General features: G+C 41.0%; 1 protein-coding gene across 3 annotated transcripts in view; it reads left to right on the top strand.

The window, feature by feature from the left end:
- PDE4B (phosphodiesterase 4B) overlaps nt 1-22387 on the top strand; it is a 613613-nt gene that overhangs the window by 555023 nt on the left and 36203 nt on the right. For all 3 annotated transcript variants that reach the window (XM_018045231.1, XM_005678304.3, XM_018045239.1), the window contains one exon: nt 13592-13704. In XM_018045231.1, coding sequence (XP_017900720.1) covers nt 13592-13704 — 113 coding nt within the window. The remainder of the gene's footprint in view (nt 1-13591; nt 13705-22387) is intronic.

Below are 22387 nucleotides of genomic sequence, written 5' to 3' on the forward strand. Positions count from 1 at the left end.
GTTTTTCCAACTCTCAGAATTCCATCCATTCGTCTTTACCTGGCCTCCAAGTCTCTCCTGATCTTCCTCTCCCCTATGTTTTTAAGATCTATCTGTGCTGCCCCTGAGCTTTATTTGTACCTTCCGTACAGCAATTGTCAAAATCTATTTAGAATTCTAGTTTTGCACTGACACCTGCAGCTGTTGTTTTGGGGTTAAATAACAAATTCTGCATGTGATTTTACAGAGATCCCTTTGACAGACAGAATATCCCCTATATTAAAATGAGCCAGCTAGAAATCTAATCAAAATATACATGCAAAAGAAATGGAGCTATGCACTGTGGTTACATTGACTAAATCCGCAAAAGGAAAGTGGTTTGTTTGGATACCAGTAAAAAAAGAAACCAGAACAAGAATTCCTGATATTACTTCTCCAATAATATTCAGTAGGCAAGACCCCATTCCTTTGGGCAGTGGATATCCAATCTGTTGATATTTGGGGCAAGTCAGCAGTTCAAGCAGTGTTCTTTTGAGCTTCTGCTAGGTAAACATATACTGTGCTGCATTAAAGAGCAGTCAAAAACATATATTCCTTGCTCTCAAGAAGTCATGGGTGAAATAAGCCGAGAGAAAGAATTCTAATGACATGGTCAGTTGGAAATAAAAGTCTTGGACATGCTAGTTGTAAGAGCTGAGAGGAAGGGAGCTTAATCCAACCTCAGAAAATATGGGAAGCTTTGTAGAAGAGATAACTCTAGGCTGAATCCTAAATGATAAGAGTTAGCCAGGTGGACAGTTGGAAAGGGCACGTCAGGCCAATGGAAACACTTGAGCTAAGCGAATGAGGCTTGAGTAAAGCAGACATTTAAACCATCCAGCCTGATGTGATTTCAACTCCCCTGCTCTGATTTCATGTTTGCCAAGCAATCTTATGATTAGAACGTTGTCTCTTATGTCAAGGAATGTGTAATGACCCCGAAGGTATGAAAAGCTTTCTTTAAATTATTGCTGTCTGTAAATGAATTCATTGGTCTCTGATTTCTCATCGTACTCTTGTGAGTTGGACTAATATAAGAAAAATAAAGTTAAAATACACTGACAGAAATCACATTCTGATCTGAAAAGCTGAGATAACAGAGGGTTTTGATCATCAACCAATTACCACCATCCTAGGGATCATATAGTTTCAGCTCATAAATATCTCAAATACATTTGCCTCTTTCCATCTGCAATGCTACGTTGTAATTCTAACCATCACTATCTCCTGCATGCTCCTGCTGCTGCTAAGTTGCTTCAGTCGTGTCCAACTCTGTGCGACCCCATATACGGCAGCCCACCAGGCTCCGCCATCCCTGGGATTCTCCAGGCAAGAACACTGGAGTGGGTTGCCATTTCCTTCTCCATAGGTTAAGGCAATAAAATAAGTTACTACTAGCAACTGGCATGAATACTTTCGAGGCTGGTTACTGTTCTAAGTGCTATAATGTGAATTACTTCACTTAATCTTCATAACCACCCCACCAGAAAGATATATGTCCCCTAATTTTAGAAATGAGGAAATTAAAACTCAGAAAAATTAAGTAACTCACCCAAGTTCACACTGCTAACAAAACAAATGACAGAGCCAGAAAGTAAACTTAGCTGTCTTCTTCCATATCCTGAGCTTTTAAATACTATTTAGCTAGCCTCTTTGCAGCTATTCTCATCAAGTTCATTCTCTAGGTTTCACGGTGAGTGGTATGTTTTACATGCAGATTTGGCTAGGCCATTCCAGGTTTCTCTCCATGGCCTTCCGTAGCTGTGTAGAACCTGATCTAGACTCACATCAGTCTTTTTCTCTTGGTGTGTTCCTGCCACATGGACAGATCTCAGTCCATGGGGTATGCCCTGATGTTTTTCCTGCCTGGAATGCCTTCCTTCCTCTTTGCACCTAATTCTCATTCCATCAAATCTTGTATGTTAGACCTTCCCTAAACTTTCTATCACATCCCACTTCTCAGACTTTTGAGTCTTGTTATTCTTGCCGTTGGATTTCTTTGGAAGGAATGATGCTAAAGCTGAAATCCAGTACTTTGGCCACCTCATGTAAAGAGTTGACTCGTTGGAAAAGACTCTGATGCTGGGAGATATTGGGGGCAGGAGGAGAAGGGGACGACAGAGGATGAGATGGGTGGGCGGCATCACTGACTCAATGGACATGAGTCAGAGTGAACTCCGGGAGTTGGTGATGGACAGGGAGGCCTGGCGTGCTGCGATTCATGGGGTCGCAAAGAGTCGGACACGACTGAGCTACTGAACTGAACTGAACTGATCCTTGTTATAAATTCTTAGAACACTCTAAAAATTTTAGTAGCTCCCTTTCCAATTGCAATTCAATAAGTTTTTGTAAAATTGTCTCTTCCTGTTAGAATCTAGGCTTCAAGTAAGCAAAAACTATGTTTATAGAATTCACCATTATACCCTTAGAGTTCCACGCTGTGCCTATAACATGATGAAAGAAAGAAAGTGTTAGTTGCTCAGTTATGTCTGGTTCTTTACAATTCCATGGACTGTAACCCACCAGGCTCCTCTGTCCATGGAATTCTCCAGGCAAGAATACTGGAGAGGGTTGCCGTTTCCTTTTACCACATAATAAGTGCTCAAAAAATCCACTCGCGTAAATACTTGTTCAACAAACAATATTTCATATTCAACAAACAATAGCCAACATTTATCTGGTACTTATACCATGGACTGTCTTAAGCACTTTACATTTATTTATTAATTAATTAAAGACTACAATCCATTGTATAAACATCATTCTTATTCTCATTACATTGGTGAGGAAACTGAGGCACAGAGAAGTAACTTCTCTAAGGTTAAACAAGGGAATATGAACCCAGACTGTCTAATTCCAGAGACCAGCTTTTAACTTCTACTCTAAAATCTTCATAACGGGCTTCCCTGGTGGCTCAGCAGTAAAAAAAAAAAAATCTGCCTGCAGTTCAGGAGATGCAGGAGCGCATGGCAACCCACTCCAGGATTCTTGCCTGGGAAATCCCATGGACAGAGGAGCGTGGCGGGTTATGGTCCATAGGGTTGCAAAGAGTAGGATGCAGCTAAAGTGAACGAGCACATATTCTTCATAAATATTTCTTGTATATATTTCTTGTATTAGAAAAATAATTGGACACAAACTGACCTCCATGACTGAAGGCTTTCTTGTATCATTGCCTTTAACACTAACATGGGTAGATAATTAAGTTCCTTGGGCACCCTTTCACATTGGTGGTACGTGTTGTTACATAAATGAGTACAGATTCTCAATGGTAAGTGAAGCCAAAGTCAGAGTCCTTCTGGAGAGCAGGCTTTGGCAAGGGTAAAGACACTGAAAGGCAACAAAGTTATGAGGCGGGCACATCAGAGACAGTTTCTCCTTGTGCAATCTTACCTGGGGTGAAAGAAGAGAAAGTTGGGCCGTTTATTTGTGACAGACCTCATGACTTAGCCAAAAAGATCCTGGAATTCAGAATCAGAGAACTCAGGTTCTCCTTCTGCTGCCTTCCTTTCTCTGTTCTCTCTACTTCCCTTTTTATCTCTCATCTCTCTCTCTCTCTGTCTTTCATCAGATGACTTTGAGCAAATTAAACATCTCCAGGCCTCAGATTTTTCACATGCATAATGGAAAATCTATGTCATAATAATAATGCTTTCTATCTCATGGGATTTATTTTTCAAGGAAAAAATGAGATCTGCAAGTGAAAGCACTTGGTAAACTGTCAAGTTGTATATACAAAAGCTAGTTGTGACTGGTGTTCTTTTTTTTAACTCATAGTCTTAGAGGAGTTTGCTAAGGAGATCAGCATCAAAATGACCTACTTTTCACTGTGATTTCCCTGAGGGCAGTAGACCTCTTCTTCCGTGAATCCACCCAGAGTGAAATCCCTGTCATGGGCAATTGCAAAGTCCCTCATATTTATAAAGACACACTAACAAAGTCCTGCCTAAAGAAAGACCATGTGGGGCTCACAGACAGCCTTCGGAAGAACTGTGTGAGAACAGTGTGTGAGTGTTCTCCAGTTCCTGGGGTTTGTTCTAAGAATGTTTTACTCAAGTTTAAATCAACAGCCTCTGGAAAAGTTGCACTCGGACAGAAGTGCAGGTCATTTACCAAAGAGTTATCAAAAGAAAATATCTACCTTTGGACTGAATGAAAAGAAAAGCTATTGTTAATTGTCAGGGGGAAAAACCAAACATCATAACCAAGATCACTAAACAAATAGGCTTATAGCCAAATTGTTTTACAGAAAAAAGAGGCTCATTTCCCTATGTGTGAAATATTTTTACATTTTAACAAATTCTTATTGTATTTTGTGGAGGAACCAAGGAGTGAAACAAATCTGCTAACTTCAAAGCCCTTTGAATCTAGGAAAGACATCTCCAGGACTAGAATCTTATGGAAAAAGCTAGTTATCAGCTGGATGTAGAGAATCCAATTCATATACACGTCTCACTTCCAAGAATCAGAAGAAGAATTTTCTCCATCAAGGACTCCTTTAACATTTTTTCCCAAGGGAGCCCTTGCTTTAGAAATTTTATATACAAAAACTGCATTTAAAGATAACAATGAGTCTACCAAATTAATTTTACTGTTATTTTACGGAGGCTTGCTTAATGTTATTTCAGTTATTTAATAATATTCGCAATGTGGAGGTCTTGGGATGCTTTCCTTTCAATATCAAGGGTTTACTTTGTTTTGAGTTTGAAAGTGCAGGCTTTGCTGTGACCAGGGCAAGCTTCATGCTAGCTTGCCCTTACATCCATGTGCCACTGGATCATTGCAAAAGGTCATTGTGTAGTTTGGGTACTGATCAAAGGTACTCAGCCAGGTGGTGAAGGGAGCTGAAATACAGCCCTTGCCTCACTTTTCAAGCTTTCTGCTCAAGGGCTATGTCTGCTAAGAGACAGCAAGTTTTTCTGATTTTCACAAAGGTACAGTACAAGCTAAGGGTAGGGAGCAAGGGAGAGAAGGAAGATGAAAAGGCACCCAGTTTTACAGAATGACAGTTTTGAAGATGGAAAAGTGTGCAATGAACACCTCTTCTTCATTGCTGTGGCCCCAGCAGGAGGCTTGTGTGTGCTAGACATTCAGTGCATATTTTGTGGAATAAATGAATGAACAAGTGACTTTCTTATACAGTTCTCGACACCTAAATGTCCTTTAATCTGGTGTGTCAATTGGGATTGGGTGAATGCAGAATGACAAATTTGGCAAGTTCTATATTTTAGAAGTGAAAACCAATAAGCTCTAACCTATCAAGAACCAGTTTCCTACCTAAGGTCATGCATCTAGAGGCAGACTTTAGGATTTCATGGCCACTTTATGTCTTCCCCTACCACTAAAACCCTGGGCCAGAGCAAAACTCTACCAACTCACCTATCAAATATATGGCCATCTACTCTCAGGAACGGGCTTCCCAGGTGGCTCAGTGGTAAAGAAACCACTGCCAATGGGGGAGACCCAGGTTCAATCCTTGGGTCAGGAAGATCATCTGGAGGAAGAAAAGGGAACCCACTACAGTATTCTTGCCTGGAGAATTCCATGGACAGAGGAACCTGGCAGGCTACAGTCCAGGGAGTCACAAACAGTCAGACACAAGTGAGTGACTGAGTACTCACACACCCTCAGGAAAGTGGCCAGGACAAGGCAGAGGCTTGTGGGCAGTTGGGGTAGAGGAAAACGTTCTTGACAGGTACTAAGCTTCATATCAAAGCCTTGGCATGCCTTGCTTCACTTAATTCTCATAGCTAGGTCATAGCACTAGTAAGTGAATTGTAGAGTCAGGCTCTGTAGACAGTCGTGCCAAATATCAACATGTTCCACTGAATTTTGAGTTGGTAAGAGCATCCTGGTCTATGCAATGTCAAAACCAATATCCTTTTGAGCTGTGTGTGATTTACTCAAATTCTGTTTCTACCCATTGCTATGGTTCAACGAAATAAAAGGAAACAAGCTTTTTAGAAAGCCTGTTTTTTTTTTTTTTTTCTTTTTTTTAAACTGGAGTTTCCCTAAGTGAGTATCTCTGTTGAATACATACACAAAACATAAGAAAGACAGGGAAAAGTGTACAAATCACTAGAAATCAGGGAATTTTCATAAAGAGAAAAGACTCTTGTAATTAGTATCTAGGCTAAGAAGTACATCATTGTCAGCCCCATGGAAGTCCCCCTCCAGTTCTTGCCTGGTTGCTAACCCTCCAAGGGAACCACTATCTTGACTTCTAACATCATAGATTCATTTTTGCTTCTTTGGAATTTTATATGAATTGCATCACATTTTATGTGCTTTTTAACCTCTGGTTTCTTTTACTTAACGTTTACATTCATCGGATTCCTCTCTGTCTTTGCCTATGGCAATTTTCTGATTGATCTAACCACCACACAATTTTGAAAATAGTACCACCTCCTCTAATGAAGAGTTCTGACTATGAGAGGCAGAGAAACAAAACTCTTGCTCAGTCATGTCCAACTCTTTGCGACCCCATGGACTATACAATCCATGGAATTTTCTAGGCCAGAATACTGGAGTGGGTAGCCTATCCCTTCTCAAGGGGCTCTTCCCAACCCAGGGATCAAACCTAGGTCTCCCACATTGCAGGTGGATTCTTTACCAGCTGAACCACAAGGGAAGCCCAAGAATGCTGGAGTGGGTAGCCTATCCCTTCCCCAGGGATTGTTAATGAACCCAGGAGTTGAACTGGGGTCTCCTGCATTGCAGGTGGATTCTTTACCAACTGAGCTGCCAGGGAAGAGAAACAAAAGGTTATTTATATTTCTTTCCTATGCCCTGTGTTGGGGTAGAAAGTCCAGGAATCTTGACAGATTGGTTTCTGATATCTACAAAACTGTGTTAAAATTGCATTTAGAATGATCCCTTATATCAGAAATCTGAATTACTCAAACTCATAGAAGCTGTCAGTAGTAGTTACCGGGGGCTGGGTGAAGGGGAATTGGAGAGGTGTTGATCAAAAGGTATATAGTTTCAGATCCTCAAAGTGAATAAAATCCTAGAGACCTGCTATATAACATGATACCTATGGCTAACCATGCTGTATAATATATGTAAAGATTAGTTAAGATAGATCTTCTTTAAATGTTCTTATCATACACGTGTATACACACACACATACACAAAGAAGGAGGGAGGAAACTTTTAGAGGTGATGGTTAAGTTTATGAGATTATTTATGGTGATAGTTTAACAGGTATTCATTTATCTTCACACTCATCGAGATGTATACATGAAACATGCCCAGCTTTTTTGTATGCCAATCATATCTCAGTAAAAAACAAACTGCATTTAGATATAGTTTATAGAAAATTTATATTGGGGGTGTATTGTGATGCTTTCATCTGCTAATTATATGAACTTGGGACCTCTCTGAGACCCAGTTTTCTCATCTGTATTGAGAAACCCTCATTCTGAGGCCTTCTAAGCCAAATGATATAATTATGTAAAGGTCTCCCATCTTGATTTTTTCCCAGAGATCAGGAATAAGATCCTGCTTTCCTGCACGGAGTGTGGGGCCAACTTTTAGGGCATCTGAGCTCTGTTACCAGCTGGACCATTGACTTCATCACTGCTCAAAATCTGGTTCCCTGCTTTCCAGCTCTGAGCAGCTTGCTATTTGTGGCCAGGCTGAGGTTTCTCATTGCCCTTTCCTTCTGCCCTTCTCTGCATCTCTCTCATCCAATACCTCTCTTCCAGCACACATAGACATACGCACACATGTTCTACTGAATTTGCATGAAAAGAACTAGGAATACTGAAATATGAGCTAAATATTAGCTGAGCTGGAAAATTATTAAAGTAGAAGAGGGGAGATCATTGACTAAAAAAGAAGAGTGTTACACAAAAGTTTGTACAATGTTGCCTATTTTCCTTTCTTTTTTTTTTGGCCAGGATGCATGGCTTGTGGGATCTTAGTTTCCCAACCAGGGAGCAAACCCCAGGCCCTTGGCATTGAAAGCATGGAGGCCTAACAACTGGACCACTGGGAAATTCCAAGTGTTGTCTATTTTTTACTATATACATGCATCCATGAAAGGACATACACAGGGGGATAACAATAGTGATTTCTGCTTGGTCAAAGGTGACATTTTATCATTTCAAATATTTTGCTTCTCTGTAATTTTCTAGTTGTCTCCAATGTACTTATATCCTCGCTATAATAATAAATGTGATATTTATAAAATGTGCATTAAACTTAAAGGTAAAGTCTGGTTTTGTGTGAATTCTCCTATTTTAGCTTCCCTGTGAGAACAGTATAAGTATTCTTCATATGTTCACTTTCCAGATAGAGAAATGTAGTCTCAGCAAACTTAGGTAACTTGCCTGAGGTTACCCACAGAAACAAGAGGCGGGACCAGAACCAAGCCAGTCTTCTGAGTAAATATTGAACAGTAAATATTTTGCTAATAGCTGTGTTAGGTGGATCAGAAAAGGGAAGAGGAAACTCGAGAAATGACAACATTCAGGAAAGCAATTACACAATTTGAAATAGAAAAGACCCAAGGGTAAGATGCCACTTTAAACACAGCAATTTCAGGAATGCGTGGATTTCCAGCCCTGTAGTGAATCCTCTGTTTTATTGACCAAGATATGGTCTTACCCCAGAAATCCTGCTCGGTTAATTTAGCCTGTGATTTAGGTTGTGCCTTAAGGTGCATTAGAGATAAGTCATACCTCTTCAGTGTTTATCGCACGGAGATGTTGCAAGGATTAATGGGTAGTGTCCTGGCGCTCCTTTGAGGAAAGAGCTTTATGAATGCCATGTATAATTATCAGATTAATATTAATTATAATTATTCATTCATCCTTTCTTCCTGTTTCTCAGCATCAAATGCAGTACTTATCAGACCCACAGAAGGAAGTAAACCTTGTGTCATTCTTGTTGAAGTGAAAGAGGAAAAGAAGGTAAACATAGAAAGGAGGTTCTCCCAGCTCCTTCTTCCCTCTGAAAACTCTTGACAAGTAGGGTCACCCCATGACCATACATAGTCCCATTATCTGCTCTTATCCTCTTGAGACTTGTTTCTGAGGTGCTAAGCATCCTTCCTTCCCAGAGTCATTTTTGTAAGAAAAGGAACATAACCAGCTTTGTGGGCACGTGACTTGCACAGCTGCACAGGGCTCCTCATTCACAAAGACCTTATAGTCAGTCTTGAAACTTGCGATGGTTTTATCTTTGATCTGTTTTTTAAGTAAAGTCTGTTGGGGAAATGGAGCATAGATCCTGGTGACTTGGAGCATCAGCTCATGCTGTGCCCTACCTCCTGCCACCTGCCTGTCGCCCCTGGAGGTATTCTCAGCACCCATTTCCCTGATCCTTGTCACCCTGGGGCTCCTCCAGCACCCTTCCCCCTCCCCCATCCCAGGACCACTGCTGCTGTCCACTCCCAGTGAGGGCCTGGGTCCAAGTGCAGAGAGGGTTTGAGTTGGACATGGATGCCTTGCAAAGTCTTAGGTGGGACGTGGGAGCAGCCATCCCTGCCCTGGGCTAGCATGGCAGTACCACAGTAGACAGGGGCCATGTCTTGATCCTCTTGTCCACCCCAACCAAGGTATCTAGTGCATCCTTGTGCAGAGGTTGTAGCCTGTTTTCTGGGGCTTGGGGCATTGGCACCATGGCAAGGGGGAATGTCTGACTTCCCCAGAGCCTGCCCAGGCCTGGGGCATGAAACACAGTTTGGAAGTTGGCAGGTAGGTGCCCTCCAGCAACTGGTAAGTTGTACATGTGCCCTAAGTCAGAGGCTGCAGGGTCTCTGGGGTCCTGCAGGGGTCTGCACTCTCCTCCTGGTATCCCTCTGCCTGAAGTAACATGATTTTAAAGAGTAAATGAAACACATTGCGCCATTCATTAATTGTGACAATTGTGCCATTTTAAGATATTAACTATAGGGAACCCTGGATATGAGGTAGATTCAAACTCTATTATATCTGCAACATTTCTGTAAATCTAGAACTATTTTATAGTAAGCAGTTTACTTAGAAAAAATAACAATACCTCCACGAAAGGTTGAGAGAGAGCAACTTCAGAAAAAAGGAAAGAAACTGCACATTTTAAGACCTTTCACAGCACTTTTTCCTGCTTTTTGAACAAGGGATCGTGCATTCCATTTTTCACTGATCCCAGCCAATTATGGAACTGATTCTAACTATAAAACCTCTTATTGAATATGCAATTCTTCTATCTCTCTTCTCTTTCCTCCCCACCCTCACAAACCAGGTTTGGGGAGTTCCTTTTATTGTCACTAATAATTATACTTCTGTGTACTGATTACCTACTAAGAACTGGTTATCCTATGAGATGGGGCTTCCCTGGTGGCTCAGAGGGTAAAGAATCTGCCTGCAATGCAAGATACCGGGGTTCGATCCCTGGTTCAGGAAGATCCCCTGAACAAGGGAATGTCTACCCACTCCAATATTCTTGCCTAGAGAATCCCATGGACAGAGGAACCTGGCAGGCTGCAGTCCATAGGACCACAGAGAATTGGACATGACTGAGTAACTAACATATACACACACACGTCATGGAGATATTTTATATACTTTATCTCATTTAGCCCCTTTATAACTTTATGAGATAGATATTCTCCTTATTTGAAGATGTGGGAAATAGAGTTCCAGGATCATGCAGTAAGTGGTAAGAAAGAAAGTCAAAATGCCTGAGCTTCACTCCAAAGCTGGTGCTCTTTCCTCAGTGCTCCAGATGTATCCTCAGCCTCCAGATACCCAAGTATTTGCATGCTTCTTGGGCAAGCACTTTTCTTTCCATTCCTCTGAGTATCTACTGGGAGTCTACTAGGTACCAAGCATGAGATTTGGTGCTGGAGCCACAGAGTTGTAGTGTGGAGGCCAGCCTGAGCTGCACTGATCCTTTCCTCTGGCTGTACCAATAGGTAGCTGGGCTGTAAGGCCCCCATCCTTAAGCCACTCTGACATCTGTGCCTCCTGCCTTAGTTACTGTGATAAGAAGGCTCTCAAAGGGGGCATAAGGAAAGCCTTGACAATGGATGAAGAATCTGGGAAGGAGCAAATTTTCATTTACTTCAAAATTTCACTTTTTACCCAGAAAATATCGTGAATGACCAGAATAAGAGAAAGCAGTGGAGTAAGATCCTGCCATATTCACTGGCCAGTCACTGGCACCTCACTAATTTTTTTTAATATTTATTTTTATTTATTTGGCTGTGCTGGGTCTTAGTTGCGGCACCCAGGATCTTTAGTTGCAGCATGTGAGATCTAATTCCCTGATCAGCGATTGAACTGGGGCCCCCTGTATTGGGAGCATGACATCTTAGCCACTGGACTACCAGGGAAGTCCCTGGCATCTCGCTCTTGTCCCAACTCTAGGGACATGTGTGTGTGCTCTTTCTGTGTAATAGACAAGAAATGAGTTGTGGTGATGGCACTTAACTGATAGATCATTACAGAGTTTTCCTCTTTCTTCAGGGCTTCACTGCTATCCTTACTGTTTTTCTTTGTGAGTGGAGATCTGATCCCTCTTTTCCTCTTCCTGAAAGAGAAATATAACATGTCATCCCACAGTCGTTTTGTACATCAGTCTATTCAAAATGCTCCACGCAAGCTGCTCACTCCCCACCATCCTGGTGAATGTCTAATCTTAATTACTGAGAACCACGGGTTGTGATGTGGAAGATACCAGGGTGGTGAAGCCTGAGGAATTAGGAAGTGGTTGGACTTTTTTATGAGAGGTTTGGAGGGAGAATGGGAGAGTTCTGTCACTTCAGGAAAAGCTTCCTTAGATGAAGTGTTCTTCTGGAAGGAAACAGAGAAGAGGGGGTGTTTCAGATACACTATAGAGAGTCAATGAGGAGATGCTTTGTGTTGAAACAGCATGGCAAAATTGAGGAAGAAAGGAGGGAAGGCATGTGTGAGTCTGGCTTGAAATGAGTTTTACTAAAAACACCTCAATTCTGGTCTGCACATTTTTGAGGAGTGTGGAAAGAAAAGGAGGAAGTCACCTCCAGTGGTTTTGTGGCTTTTTAAGTGTGACATACAGGATATTGAATTTTAACCCCTGGTTTCCCTGAAGGGTAAGCATATGTGGGGGATAAACAAAACACCTCTTCTTTGAAATGTGCGTCTGTGCTAAGTGGTTCCAGCCTCTTGGAATCTCTCTTGTGTTTATTCCCCTTTCTGCTTCAAGTGTGAGTGTCACGCACATAAAATTACTCAATAATAATAAACTATGTGATCTCCCTAAGAGTTCTGTATGCACATATAAAAAATGTATTCTAAATATGACAGGAACATGTGAGTCTTTTCTTTATAATAGAATTTCATGTGAGATGTTTAATTTTATTGGTGTCTGTTGTGTGCTTCCATTCCAGAAAGCTCTGTAGACTTAAAGGATGTTGTTCCCCTCAATATCAGTCACATATGCAGGAGAGCCCAAATAGTTTTTATAGCTCTCTGTAGCATCATTAGTTCATCTAGCATTTATAAAACTAATTTCAGTGTTTATTAAGATAGGGTTCTTAACTCAGTAGCCTTAAGTGTTAGCTTAGACTCAAACTTTTGGGTATGGAATGACGTACTGCAAACACTTAAAAATTTGAGTTTCATTACCCAGCAAAAATATGAACTTAAAAGGAATGCTCTTTTTTTTTTTAACAGACCACTGAGAAATACTTACAGAAAGCCTAGATTCCTATGGTAACAAATCTGAGCCCCCAGCCTTCATCAAAAAATCTGCTGCAGTCATATCTGGTTCCACCTAAAAGTCCGGTTCAGAATTTCCCTATGATCCTGGGAGTTTTGAAGAAGAGAAGTTTTAGCTTTGTTTAGTATAACAAGAACTGCCTAGACTCCAGGGCCAATAAATGTGTTCACGTAAAACTTCAGACAGTGTCTCTGAGACTGAAGCCTTATCGGGGAGACCTCATTTTGCCTCGGCTTAAAGGGAGACTCAGAACAGAGGACTAGCCTTCTCCCCTCACTTGTGTGGGTCAGTGTCTGCTGAATTGAAAGTTATTCCAACATTTGCACATTCTCCCGGAATGAATGAATGCACAGGCCTTCCAACGTAACTGTCAGTTTCCCCCTCCACTTTTCGGTTGTACGTTTCATTTAGAAGAAAAGCCGAATGAGAAAACGCTTTCCTCATTTCTCCTCTAGATTGCAAACACTCAGAAATGACATCACGCACCCTAAAGAATCCCGAGATGACTAAGGCACAGAAAGCCTGAGAAAACTGACTGCCTCTGCCTTTAGTTTAGGACTCATGTATGCAGATGAGCTTTTAAGAGCCGGTTCCCCGCCTTCTTCCTCAGAGGAAGTTTCTTGGTAGATCGCAGACACCTCATCTAGCCCGGGGGCCGGGGGGTGGGGGGGGTGAAAACTTGGCACCAGCCATCCCGGGCAGAGCACCACGGTGATTTGTTCTCCTGGTGGAGAGAGCTGAAAGGAAGGAGTCGGCGCGCAAATAATGAAGGAGCACGGGGCCACCTTCAGTAGCGCCGGGATCAGCGGCGGCAGCGGTGACTCGGCTATGGACAGTCTGCAGCCGCTCCAGCCTAACTACATGTCTGTGCGTTTGTTTGCAGAAGAATCTTATCAAAAATTAGCAATGGAAACGCTAGAGGAACTGGACTGGTGCTTAGACCAGCTAGAGACCATCCAGACCTACCGCTCTGTCAGTGAGATGGCATCTAACAAGGTAAGAGATGACCGTTTTATTCGTCAAAGTGTGACCGCGCTGCCAGCCGTGGGCTCCCCTGGCCTCTGCCAGCTGCAGAGGTGCATGGGGACTCGACTGTCAGCTTTGTTGATCTGCCTCCGATGATTCTGTGTTAAAATGCCACACTTTGCTTGTGTCTTGATGCTTCAGCCCAAGCTATTATCCTCAGTAAAATCCCCAGAAACCAAACCTTTTTCTTATTGATGTCTTTTGGAATTGTTTAAGGTGAGAAGTGTTTATGAAGTATACAAATCACTATACAAGTGAAAAAAATTTTTTGTTTTATATCTGAATGAATTCATAGGTGAAATTGTTGTGTTGCAATCAAGTGTTATATATGTTTTTTGAACAAGAAAATACTGCGACCTCTGTATAGCAATGGCAAGAATGATTTGCCCTGAAGTTTCCTAAATTCTGAAATTCTCAGAAGGACATTCTAGGATTCTCAAACCTTTCTTTTCTGATGCTGGTATGACCTAAGATTTAAAAAAGAAGCAATATACTTTGTCTCCAAAAAAGAAAATTACTTTTTTAAAGTTTGCTGCTTTGCATAATGGAATCGTTTGAAATAAAGTCCAACTCATATTGCAAAGAAATGGTTTTATGTACAATGCCCAGACAAAACTTAGTTTTGGGGAGCTTTAATTATCTACCATTATATCATTTGTTTAAGTAATGCCTGGATTTAGAGTGCTAATTTATGAAGTGAGACTTGTTGCTTTTTGTTTGTTTTTTTCTCTCACAGAATGTTAATTATACACATATACCTATGAACGTATGTGTATATATCTATTATTTTAATTGAAATCTTAACAGTGCACATAATAAATACACATTTCAAAATCCCCAATCATCCTAGCCTGAGGTATTATCTTTTGTCTTAAGAGTTCTGGGGTTGGGAAGAGACTGCTTCACACCTGCCAAATGTGCTTTCCAGCCCTGAATGTGTGTCCCTCCTCCCTTTTTCCTGGGGTTAAAAGGATTGCCTTCCTATCAAGACTTGCTGGCTCCTGCTCAAAGGATCTGAGCAGAGGAAGCATCACATCCCAAAGTTTAGTAGGGGAGCACAGAGAGTGGACTTTTCTTACTCTTGTTTATTGGTTAATGAAAGGGCAAAAAAAAAAAGTCTCTCTCAAAGTCTAGTTCAGATTCAAGCTGGAAAAAAAAAGGTTGAGGTTTAACTATTTATTGACTTTTCTCTGAATTTCTCAATTGAAGCTAAATTCTGGGTTTTTCCAGGCTGTTGTAAATCTCTACCAACTGCTTCCCCATGAGAAGAGCTTAACTGTGTCACTTCTCCAAACCACACTGGAGTCCATGTACACAGAATGATTCTCACACAGGCTCTAGCCCCCTTTGAAGAATTCACAGAGTCTCTGTTCTTTGCATTTTGTGACCATTGATACGTATGCAAGCTGTAGATTCAGTGTTTAGGGGTAGTTTTTTTGTTTTTTAGCAAGTTTCACCATAAAGGATACCTTGAACTTTCTACTGGGGTCACTAAGATAAAGTAGGCACCTAGCTTTAGAAGCAGAAAAAGATTACTCATTGAAAAACTGCAAATTGCCATTAGGTTTTATTTTGAATGTAGATGCCTTATGTATTCTAACCAGTTTAGTGTATGGAGTGTTAAAATTAGACATTGTGTGTCTTGCAAACTTATTATAAATAATTTCATATTGAATGTATAGTTCATGAGACACTGACAACCAGGGACCATGTAGGTCCTAGTGAGAATTCTAAATACTTCGGGCTTCCGCTTCTCTTTATGGTGTCATGTGCAGGAAGCAATGAAAGTTGAATAGACCTAACCCTAAAGAAAGGGCTAAACCTTAATGTTGACACAGTTAGCTTAAGTAGAAGGCATGCAGCTTTACCTGTTTCTAGAGCTACATTGGAGAGGTTATAGGGCAAAGCAATTACCCTGTGATGAATAATGCCCAGCTGACAGCAGAAGTCAATTTCAGTTTTTACAAAGATCTCTCTCTTTTTACTTAGCCACTTACCCCCAACCCCAAAGTCTTGATTATTCAGATAATCACCTCAGGTGAAGCTTAAGTCATAGCACATATAATGTAATATAATGAGAATATTTTTATGGCCACCAAAAAGAACTTGATTTATACCAGTTTAGGGGGAACCGAATTATCTCTGGCAAAATTAAAATTCCAGATTCAATTTTAAATATTACCATAATTATTTGAGTATTTCATCTGAACTGCTGTTTAAAATTATCATCATCGTGATGTAGTCTTGTTTGGTCCTCTTTGGCTTACTCTCAGTAAATAAAGATGCTGTGGCAAATCTCTGAGTTACAGACTTGGAAGTAAGTGTGTAGATATTCTACACTGGAAGTATGTGAAAAGCATGGGCTTTGGAGTCAAAAGATTATGGTTGAAATCCTGTTTCTGTCATTTGGTAGCTACTTGGCCTTGGCCAACTTACTTAACTGCTCTAAGACTTAGTTTTCTTCTCTGTAAAACAGGGATAAAAGTGGTACCTATGTTGCTGAGGTTGCTGTGAAGACTGAGATTATGCATCTGAAGCACTTAGCAAGGCCCCTGATATGTAGGAAAAGTTCAAGAAGTGATCATTTATTAATAGCATCCATTGTTGCTAAGTGTGCTAAGTGGCTTCAGCCATATCTGACTCTGTGTGGCAGGCTCCTCTGTCCATGGGATTCTCCAGGCAAGAATACTGGAGTGGATTGCCATCCCCTTCTCCAGGGGATCTTCCTAACCCAAGGATCAAACCGGCGTCTCTTTTGTCTCCTGCATTGGCAGGCAGGCTCTCTACCATGAGAGCCACCTAGGAAGCATCCACTACATCTTTGCAAAACAAATATGTGTCTCTAGTTGTGATCAGCGAAGTGACTGCTGAGTTTTGTTTGCAGCCTCTGAACTTACATAAAAGTGGTGATGGGAGAGCTGGTGTTTTGCTTCAGTGTTTCGAGATTAGATGTGTGCCAGTCTACATGCAAATCGTAGAATATTGACTGCATCTAGTAGAGGAAAAGCAAGTAGTCTATATTCAGTTCATCTGGTTTGGGATGTATTTGTTTATTGTTTTTTCTTAACCTTTTTGAAGAAAGCTGTGACTCAAATATTACAACTGTCCCAAGTGAACTTCAGAGCTCAGAGAGTTAGATAAGAAACTGTTTCTATGACTTCTTCTTAGCTCAAATTTCCCTCATCCTTTAGGCCAAATGGAATTCCAGAATTATAGAGAAAGATGCAGTCAGATGGCTCAGTATTGTAGATTATTTTCCCCCCAAGAATTACAAGATGGAATAGATTAAGCAGGAGGTTTACGAGGCAGACATTGTCTTTCAAGATGAGAAGAATGTCTAGTGAACTTCTGCCAGCAGCCCAAGTTCAGCTAGATGTGTGAGAGCTGTTTTCTGTAACCACAGCTTGCCTGCATACATTTATTCATTAATTTTTGTTTTAACTTTTATCGCCTCTTGAATTAGAATTGTCTTGCACTTCAGTGAAATGCCTCAGTGGCAAAACAGTCAGATGTTTTGAAAACAGGATGCTTGGGCTCCACATTAGAAAAAGAGGAACGGAAAGAGAAACAGTATAGAAAGGAAGAAAGCAAATAACCTCAGCAGGATCTCCAGCCCAACAACGGCATAAACACTGACCTATCTTCCTGACCTTCACTGTGGCTCAGTTCCTGACCTCGTGTCACCAAAGCCAACCGACGTCATTGGAGGAGGAGAGGAGGAATGGCGCAGCTGCTGTGAGGGTGACTAGAATTTCCTGTCTCCTTCCTGACTGACATACGCAGGCAGAAAAGTACAGAGTTACAACAACAGTGGCTGAGGAAGGACCGACACAGAACAGTCCCAGTGAGGCGGCATTGTGACCGGCAGAGAAGGGGGAGATTTGACTGAGAAGCAGAGTTTCTTCTCTAAAATTTTCAGGTGAAAAACGTCAAAGGGGTCATTTGTACCCAACATGTTGAATGTTTTTCAAAAGATGAACAGACTGTGATATGCACTAAGGAGCTATGTTCAAGCAGTTGGTCGCTGATCTAACTTTCCCCCAAAGTCCCCCATTACCTTTCTCTTTCTCAACTAGCTTTGCTCTGGGGCTATTTTATGTGTAGTACAAGATTTGAGCCTTATCTATGAAAATGGAGGTTCTGCTGTTATAAAGAGACCTGAATAGTATCAGTACTTCTTTACAATGGAGCATGGGGACCCAGCCTTTCAGTAAATATTTGCTAAGGAAGTCTGTAAGATGGCAAAGGGAGATAGAGGGACCTTTTTCTCTAAGGGCACCAGAAAGTCTTCTACAGACAGCATCACAGGGGGAATGAGTCCTCTTGGCTATGCAGGTTTATTTTTCTGCTTCTTCAGGTGTGGCTGTACTGTAGCACCAAATGTGAAGCCAACTAATTGCCTGTGCCCTTGGGTGGGAGGGAATAAAGTCATAGAGTTCTACCAGCCTGGAGCCTCCTGGGACCCAAGATGCATGTCACTGAAATATGACCATGATAGGTTGATTTCTTTACAGTTGGTGAGTCATTCTCTATCCACTTGTATATTCAATAAAGATGGGAAATCTTGGATTTAGCAGAACAGAAAAAGAATAGACCTTATTGGTCAACAAATTCATCTCACACCTCTGTTAGGAAGATGATAGGCCAACGACCATTTATTGAAAGGGATTAATTCCACTTTGCCCCAAATCAAATGACATGATTAGAAGAGTGCCCCTCTTGGGGCAGAAGGAGTCTTCTTCCTGGACCCTGCGCTCATAGAGAGCCTAGCCTAGTCTTCGTCCAGCTCTGCTCTGCTCCAGGGGGTGAAGAGGCTGCTGCGTCGAGGGAGCACCTGTGCTCCCCCTTCCAGTCTATACTGCATCCACTAGACTCCCACATTTCTGCTCAAATGGCTTTGAACTCACTTCCAGGGTCTATTCAGGCCTCTTTCCTGGATGTGCTGCAGGAAAGCATAACTTTAGGTCCAGAGAGTGGCCACGAGGCAGCAGTTTGGCTTGAGAGAGTTGTGTGGGAGAAGTTTAGACATGTTGGCTGTCCAAGCAGAGAGTGTACATATGGAGGGGCGGGGGGGCACCTACAAGATCCCTGACAGTACTGGGACATGGAGAGAGAATGGGGTATGACATAGTCCACAAGCTGGATCCCCCTGCACTACCGTATCCAAGGCATTCAAGGTTTCTAAATTCAACCTGATCTTCCATAGGAAGGGATGTCTTTTAAGGTAAGAGTATTGGAGGTAGCTTAGTTTATATTCTTAACATATTTAGAGATGATGTTGGATTAGAGGGCAAAATGTAATAAAAATCAGTTCTTATGGCCAAGTGTGGGACTTACACATTCTTTTGATCCAACTTTTCTTTCTTGCTGCTCAGATGTATGTAAGTTCTGGGAGCAACAAAGTAGAAAGAGCCTGGGAATAAGCCATGAGTTTGAGTTCTAGCTCTGTCTTTATTGAGGTGTATTATCTTAAACAATTGAATCATTTTGAATCTTTGCTTTTTCTTAACAACAACAACAAAATTGTTGGAGAAGACTATCTCCATGGTCTACTTCAGCTCTAGTGTTTATTGATGGAACAATAATAGTAAACAACCAGTCTACTTTTACAAGTGACCATTTTGTGTGCAGACACTACTAATCTATTAATACATTCTATCATTAATACTCATATAAACTTTTGAAATAGGTACTGTTCTTATCCCCATTATACAGATGAGTAGAGTGAGGCTTAGAGAGTTGAAATAAATTATCTAAGGTAAAGATTAGAGCCAGGATTCATACCCAGGGCCAACTGACTCACTACTAATGATCCCAATAGGACAGATAAATATAGAGATATAGAGATACTGAATTACTCTTACAAGGAAATTTTATTGTGGTTTCTGGGAGGTCTTACTCTTCCAACTGCAGCCATCACTGGTGGTGATTCTGATTCAAAATTCTAATCTGCAGATACCGTATTCTGGACTTGTGAAAGCGTTAGTCACTCAGTCATGTCCGACTCTTTGCGACCCATGGATTGTAGCCCACCATGCTCCTTTGTCCATGGAATTCTCCAGGCAAGGATACTAGAATGAGTAGCCATTCACTTCTGCAGGGGATCTTTCCAACCCAGGAATCGAACCTAGGTCTGCTTTATTGCAGGTGGATTCTTTACCATCTGAACCACCAGGGAAACCCACTGGGCTTGTAGACCGGCCATTAATAACCTCCAGCTCTTGGCTGGGAAGCAGTGTCTGTTAACATAGAAAAGGGGGAAGAATAACATAGTTGTATAAAATGGTTGTAAAGCACCCAGAAAACTGTAAATAATGATATTAAACTAATCTACTGCATCAGCTTGCTAAATTCAAGATCTCTAACCTGGCCTAAGAAAGACAGTAAAGTTTTGTTTAAAGGACTTTAGCCTACCCTCTAATTCCCTTTTTATCTACCCTCCCCCAAATAAAAAGAAAATGGAAAGAGGCTATTATTGGTATCTTCAAATTTTTATTATGATTAAAATAGAGCTTCCCTGGTAGCTCAGCTGGTAAAGAATTCACCCGCAATGTGGGAGACCTGGATTCAATTTCTGGGTTGGGAAGATCCCCTGGAGAAGGGATAGGCTACCCATTCCAGTATTCTTGGGCTTCCCTGGTAGCTCAGCTGGTAAAGAATCCACCTGCAATGTGGGAGACCTGGATTCAATCCCTGGGTTGGAAAGATCCCCTGGAAAAGGGGATGGCTACCCACTCCAGTAACTGGGGCAATTTTCCTATACAATGTCCTTTCAGTGCATGCAGTATGACCGTAAAACAGAAGAGCATTGTTTCTGTAGCAATAATTAATACAGGAAAATTTCCTACAAGTAACATGGAGACTGTCTTCTTTGGGTTTTCATACAAAGATGAAATAGAAATTTAACTTGTTTTTTCTTTATCCAACATTATTTCAGTCATTCTTTCTTTGACAAAATAGAGTTGTATTATTGAGTATAATTTGGTATTCCACATTCTACTCTTATTAAAACTTAAAGATTTGGAAAGTTGTTTAGTGCTTTGTAATAAATTCAATCTGTAATCTATTTCACTTAATTTAAATAGTTCTGCATTGATATTTACAGAATCATTTCCTTCACTGAATTCTAATCCATTAAGTTTAATCTTTCTGCTTAACTCACTTGAAAGTCCCCAAGTGAACACATCTCTAAAAAACAAGCAGAAATGTGATGCACCTATTTGCAAGGCAGCAATAGAGAACAGACTTATGAGCACAGCGGGGGAGGGAGACGGTGGGATGAACTGAGAAAGTGGCATTGACATATACGCACGACCGTGTGTAAAATAGATAGCTAGTGGGAATTTGCTGTATGACGCAGGGAGCTCAGCCTGGTGCTCTGTGACACCCAGAAGGGTGTGATAAAGTGGGAGTTGGGAGGGAGTCTCAAGAGGTAGGGGATATATGTATGTGTATGGCTGATTCTTGTTAATGTCTGGCAGAAACCAACACAACATTGTAAAGCAGTTATCCTGCAATTAAAAATAAATTAATTTAAAAAAATAACAACAAGCAGAAATGAAGTGAAGGAACATTACCTTTGAGTGGTGTACCTCTGGCTAGCAGATGAGATAGTCTCAGAATAAATAAGCCATTTTAAGGGGAACCTTTCTCTCCATATTAAAAAATAATTCTTATTATATTTAGAGTACAATTTACGCCTAGAACACTAGTTTTGAAAACCAGAAGCACACTATGTCAGTGGAATAAATCTCTGTTGTACATCTTTTTATACTTTTTTTCTCATCTTTTTTTTTTTATTTTAGAGTGTGTGCCAGTCTAGAAGGTTCCCCAAATCCGTACTATTGTTATCTATGAAATAAAAGGCCAAGGGTGGAACTTGCTTTTGTGCTATTCTCCCAAAACATCTTCCTTCCAAGTAAAAGTATGCTCAGCAAGTTAAGATAGCTCAGCCCTGGAAGCTAGGACTTACCAAACCAGAAGCTGCCAGGAATCACTTGTGCCGGGGTCAGTGGATTTCACACTCCAGAAGGCTCTATGCCAGTCGTTGCTGTGCATCTCTGCACATCCCTCCACGGTAGCATTTTTCAGGGACCTGCCAGCCCCTCTCTGTCTTGCCCACTTGTACGTGATGTTTCCCTCAACTGGTGCCAAGCTGTTTAGTCTCTTGGATATTTTACTGTAACTTCCTTTGTTTGATTTACTTTAAAGTAGCCAAGTATTTCCACAAAGAAAGGGCTGTTACGTTATTTAGAAATGGTGAAGACAGTAAAACCCCTGTTTCTTTTGTTTCTGTTGTGGGAAGTGACTGATATCTTTTTCTTTTTATAAAGTGCCTGATAATTTTTTCTCTCTGTGAAAGTAGAGTTTAAAAGCTATAAATCGGGCAGTTCTACTCATGAATCACATATTTCCTTCACCTAATTACTTCCCATTTCAAATGCTTCAGAGATTGAAGTTTAGTGAACTTATTGAAAAGAAAATTCATCTCCATGACTCAATTTCATCTTTTTTTTTTAACTATTCAAAATATGGTCATCTTAAAAATGGTCCTTTGAAACTCTCTGTGGTCTAATTCCCTTCACTCTTTACTAACAGCAGAGTGTATAATGTTATAACCCTCAGCAAATTATAAAAATGAAATTTGAGTACA

This window comes from Capra hircus, chromosome 3, assembly GCF_001704415.2.
Source record: "Capra hircus breed San Clemente chromosome 3, ASM170441v1, whole genome shotgun sequence".
In the NCBI taxonomy this organism is placed as follows: Eukaryota; Metazoa; Chordata; class Mammalia; order Artiodactyla; family Bovidae; genus Capra; species Capra hircus.